Here is a 5756-nt window from a genome sequence, read left to right as displayed (position 1 = left end):
TACAAGGCTCACACGATCATTACACATAATATCCTGCAGTTGGCCAGGAACGTCCCCCAACCTGATCGGATCCCCATATGTTCTGGCATGCGCTGCAAGCCATGGGCGAGCCTGTTATAGTCCCTACTAATAGCAATGGCAAGCCGGGAGGTAAAGTTCTTTCTTTACCCTGTCCTTTATGTCGGAGATAATAGAGTAACCAGAGACCGGGACAAGAGCATGCCTTTTGGAAAATATTTATACAAGAGCTAACAAGGCACACACTGATAGATATTAAAAGCAAATTAAGTTACTCGTAATCGGACCAATAGAGTGTTGTCTTCTAAAGTTTCTCTAGCGAATGACTGGTGAGAGGAGCAAGTGTGTGCTGCTCTGAACCTTAAAATGACCTGCACTTTCATATGCATATACATGAATGTTTTGGTTTGTTGCTAACTACTCCCTCCGTCCAGAAATACTTGTCCTAGGAATGGTTGTATCTAGACTTATTTTAGTTATAGATACATCCATTTTATTAATTTATGGGACAAGTATTTCCGGACGAAGGGAGTAACAGCAATTCAGGCAAGAGAAGATGTCTACTGTGGTGACTGAAAGATCGCATCGTGGATGGCCTATCTCCCCGCGTACCAGATAAACCAAAGGGTCACCACCATCCTTGTGAACTCACTATGCTCAAGGGTCTCATTTAGCTCGAACAGCTAATTCTTCGCCCGTGACTCTGTATTATCTGCCATCTTCGACACCAGAGCAAGATCGGACAGAAGCCCAGGTGCACCTCGCCATGGTACACGATAGAAGCGCGCGCTGCCACGAATCTGGTGCGCCACATAGCGGACATGCAACCCGATGGGACATGTTTCTTCTGTTCAACACATCCCTCGTTGGCAAGGAGTGGCTAGCCAACCGCCATAAGAAAACTCTGATTTTGGACGGAATTACTACCTCTGTCCTGGTTTATTGATCCTCATTGTAATTGGTGCCAAATTTTGACCAAATATTTAACTAACAAATTATTAATGCATGTCAACAAAAATTATATCATGAACTCGTATTTGAACATAGTTTCAAATGATATAATTTTTTGATGACATGCATGAACATTTTGTTAGTTAATTCATGATTAAAATTTGTCACAAAATACAATGAGGACCAATAAACCGGGACGGAGATGGTATTAGACTCCACAGCGAGCCACTTCCAATCTTTCTCTTCTCTATCATTATTCGGTGAGCCTCCCCTTCTTCCTTGGAGTCAGTTCTCTCTTGTTACCTTAGTTTTGATCATGAATTTGTAGGCTGAGCAGACTGTGAACCGACCCTTTCTATTCAGATGCCATGCCCAAAAGTCTAAAATACATACGAGTACTACTACTACTCTCTCGGGTCTTTTTACTTGGCATATATATAAGATTTGTCAGAAATCAAACTTTGTAAAGTGTTGCCATATTTATATTGAAAAATATCAACATTTATAATACTAAAGTTATACAATATGTAAATTAAATTCATAAGACGCACCTACTAATAATATAAGTAATACTGATCACGTGTTATGAATGTTGATATATTTTCTCTACAAAATTAATTAAACTATTTAAGGTTTGACTTGAGACAAATTTTATATATATCCAGAGTAAAAAAAGATCCGGGGAATACTACTGTATGAAGCCCGGCCGCGACGTGCAGTGAAGTTACGTGAGATTTTTACGTAAAGGCTGACTTGGTGGCAGTTAATTGGATTAGGATTAGTGGCTGGGGCCCACCCAGTTAATTGAAGGAAAGTTAGGTAAGTCTTGGTAAGCTCGTTCGTAGGTGTAGCATTATTGAGGGAGGGATGCACGACGTTGAGGAGAGGAGAGACTGCTACTGCAGCTAGCACGTACGTGGTGCCGCACCTACTAATGCCAGGCGGCATGCACGTAGTCGATCGCGGTGCACTGCACGTACGTCCGGCCGGCGTAGTGACGGGGAGGGATGCACGTAGTCGTAATCAGCAGCGGCGGTGCACCGCACGACGAAGCTCGACATGGCATGCATGCATGCACGAGCCGGGCTCAAATTAGGAGGGACATGCATGCACCCCGAAACAATGGAGAGGAGAGGAGAGGTCGTCGTCCCTGCTTAGCCTACCATCGCTCCCCACCGCTCCACCTTCGTCTTCCTGCTGCATCGAGGGTCCCTCGATCATCCATGACCGCCGCCCGCCCTTGAGGAGGATCCATCGTTGACGACGACGACGATGCATGGGCAACTCGTGCCACGGCTCCATCGTTCCCGCGGCCGGTGACGGCCGCCACCACTACCGCACCAGCTGCAGCAGCTCCGACTGGGACTCCGACTCCTCCTCCCCCGTCGTCGACCGCGCGCCGCACCGCAACACCATCATGGGCCGCGGCGCCGGCCACCAGCACCAGCTCTCCTCCCCGACGGCCGTGATGGGCCACCAGACCCCGCTCCTGCGCGACCTCTACAACGTCGGCCGCAAGCTCGGGCAGGGCCAGTTCGGCACCACCTACCTCTGCACCGAGATCTCAACCGGCGTGGACTTCGCCTGCAAGTCCATCGCCAAGCGCAAGCTGCTGACCCCGGAGGACGTGGAGGACGTGCGGCGCGAGATCCAGATCATGCACCACCTTGCCGGCCACGACAGCGTGGTCACCATCAAGGGCGCGTACGAGGACGCGCAGTTCGTGCACATCGTCATGGAGCTCTGCGAGGGCGGCGAGCTCTTCGACCGCATCGTCCAGCGCGGATACTTCTCCGAGCGCCGCGCCGCCGAGATCGCCCGCGTCATCGTCGGCGTCGTCGAGGCCTGCCACTCGCTCGGGGTCATGCACCGCGACCTCAAGCCCGAGAACTTTCTCTTGAAAGACAAGGAGGAGAATAACAACAACAACAATGGCTCCGGCAATAGTGTTAATGAACCGGCGGGCGACAAGGTCAACCTCAAGGCCATCGACTTCGGCCTCTCCGTCTTCTTCAAGCCCGGCCAGATCTTCACCGACGTCGTGGGCAGCCCCTACTACGTCGCGCCCGAGGTGCTCTGCAAGCACTACGGCCCCGAGGCCGACGTGTGGACCGCCGGCGTCATCGTCTACATCCTGCTGTCCGGCGTGCCGCCCTTCTGGGCCGAGACGCAGCAGGGCATCTTCGACGCCGTGCTCAAGGGCGCCATCGACTTCGACTCCGACCCGTGGCCCAACATCTCGGACGGCGCCAAGGACCTCATCCGGAAGATGCTCAAGTCGCCGCCGGCGGAGCGGTTCACGGCGCACCAGGTAACCAGAGATTCTTGTGAAAAGTTTTGTGTGAAACCAAAAGTCATAATTAAAGGAGCAGGTCTTGTGCCACCCATGGATCATTGAGAACGGCGAGGCCCCCGACGCGCCGCTGGACCCTGCCGTGCTCTCCAGGCTCAAGCAGTTCTCGGCCATGAACCGGTTGAAGAAGATGGCTTTACGTGTGATCGCGCGCGGGCTGTCAGAGGAGGAGTTGGCCGGGCTCAAGGAGATGTTCAAGACCATGGACACAGACGGCAGCGGTGCCATCACATTCGAGGAGCTCCGGGAGGGGCTGCGCCGTTACGGGTCCACAGAGCTCAGGGACTCGGAGGTGCGGGACCTCATGGAGGCAGCTGACGTGGACAACAGCGGCACCATCGATTACGACGAGTTCATCGCCGCCACCGTGCACATGAACAAGCTGGACCGCGAGGAGCACCTCATGGCGGCCTTCTCCTACTTCGACAAGGACGGCAGCGGGTACATCACCGTCGATGAGCTGGAGGTGGCGTGTCGCGAGCACAACATGGCCGACGTCGGCATCGACGACATCATCAGGGAGGTCGACCAGGACAACGTGAGTACTCATTAATCTATCTTATGTTACTGATTACAAATTTGAATTGAAACTTGAATGGCTCAAATGCAGGATGGTCGGATCGACTACGGGGAGTTCGTGGCCATGATGAAGAAGGGGATCATCGGCAACGGCAGGCTTACCATGAGGCACACCTCCGACGGTAGCATCCTCCATGGAGCAGGCAGCGGCCTCAGCAGCTAGCCAGCTAACAAGCATAGCTCCACCGGCCTTCCGTCGATCGATCGCCATGGTTGTGCCAATTACATTGTACTTGAAGTTTTATAGAAGATGAGCAAGAAGAAGAGAACGATGATGAAGAAGAAAGAAACTTATAATATATACAAGCTCCACACGCATGTGATTCGATTCATTTCATTTACCGTGGATTTGAAGACCGAGTAGTGGTATCGATCGATCGTTGGTTCTAGTGTACTACTTGTACTTAACTAGCAGAGTGGCCTGGGCATTTGCGCGGGCATTGTTCTTGGAAATGGATTAAGCATAGTGGATATTGTTAAAACCTTTGTTTGTTATAATCATGTGTTTTAAAGTGGTGCCATATTTTATATTTTATAATTAAATGCTTTAACATAGATTGCCTCTGAAATTTTAATAATTGTATGTACATAACTATTATTTTTGTCTAGATCGTGTAAGAGCATCATCATGTGGTAAATTCAAAATTTTAATAGTATACATTTGAAAGTAATTAATTCTAGTGAATCCAACTCAAATTGTTTCGATCAAATAAATCTTAATTTAAACAAGTTATATTTAGTTGACCTCGATGTGATTCGATTCATTTACCATAGACTTGACGAGTGAGTAGTTCTATTGATCGATCGTTGGTTCTAATGTACTACTTGTACTTAATTTGTTGATGGGAGAAAGTAATTAAATGTACCTGTTCAATCGATTTTCAAGCAGAGGCACGTATGGCTCGTTCAAACATGCATGGTTTTCATTAAGTCTATTACCATTGTTAAACACAAATTTGAAGGTCCAAATTCTCCCATTGTTAAACACGCCCATGGCTTTACGTGTTGAGCGCACTGAGAAGCCCTTAATTCCACCAATCAAAAACTAATTACTATGTACTGGTTCGTCATCCATTCTTGAGCAATTAATAAAAAATTATTTCCTGCACGCCCATGCCGCCCTTCCCGCTGTCTGCATCGCGTGCCCCATCTAGCCTTCTGCCCCAGGTGGAATTGCGTATCTTCGCTCCTCCCCACCCTCGTATCACGCTGGCCGCACAACCCTACCTCCCATAACAATATTATCAAATATTAAACTTCTATATTTATGTAAACTTATTTATATAATACCACAATATTAAAACTTATAATTTATATTACTTAGTTGGCATAGCTAAACACATAACAATATTACCAAATATTGACTAGTTATACAACTAGAATGTATATCACTAAAAAAAATTCTTCCTGTTAAATGCAAATTGCGCACTTGAACAAAAGTTCCTTTTGAATATATTTTTAACAATTGCATAAACATATGCTGCATATGTGTTTATATTTGTTCATTATTTTTTGGTTAATAGTAAATATAATGTTAAAGACCTCTATAGTGTAATGTTTGGTTGATGTATTAGCGGGTTTCTAGTGTGTTGTTAACTAAGCATATTTATAGAAACTTCTAGAGTATAATTAGGATTTTTCGTAAATGTGTTGGATGTTAGGTTAATACATAAGATGACAACATGTGCATGCTTTGTACTTGTTATTTTAGTAACATCGTCGATAAGCATAAATATGGTCGATTCGATTTTGTGCAAATACAATTTGTTCATTCGATATGTTCATCCGGAATGCACTTGATTTCATAATTTTACACAAGAGGTCTAGCCAGTTTCCAAAAGTAGAAGATTCTGCA

The 5756-nt window shown here is 47.0% G+C and overlaps 1 protein-coding gene across 2 annotated transcripts; it reads left to right on the top strand.

Annotated features, from left to right (window-relative positions):
* The first annotated feature begins 2112 nt into the window (after positions 1 to 2112).
* On the top strand, positions 2113 to 4422 carry LOC123129219 (calcium-dependent protein kinase 26). Of its 2 annotated transcripts, none has more exons than XM_044549456.1 (3): positions 2113 to 3280; positions 3369 to 3860; positions 3933 to 4422. In XM_044549456.1, the coding sequence occupies exons 1-3, from the start codon at positions 2246 to 2248 to the stop codon at positions 4062 to 4064; spliced, it is 1659 nt and encodes a 552-aa protein (XP_044405391.1). In that variant the 5' UTR covers positions 2113 to 2245; the 3' UTR covers positions 4065 to 4422. The 2 variants fall into 2 exon arrangements, with proteins under 2 accessions (XP_044405391.1, XP_044405390.1); XM_044549455.1 differs by having other exon boundaries at positions 2114 to 3280; positions 3342 to 3860.
* The last annotated feature ends 1334 nt before the right edge of the window (positions 4423 to 5756 follow it).

Source organism: Triticum aestivum, chromosome 6A (genome assembly GCF_018294505.1).
Source record: "Triticum aestivum cultivar Chinese Spring chromosome 6A, IWGSC CS RefSeq v2.1, whole genome shotgun sequence".
In the NCBI taxonomy this organism is placed as follows: domain Eukaryota; kingdom Viridiplantae; phylum Streptophyta; class Magnoliopsida; order Poales; family Poaceae; genus Triticum; species Triticum aestivum.
Note: the sequence above shows the minus strand (reverse complement) of the source record. Positions and strands in the feature narration are given on the sequence as shown.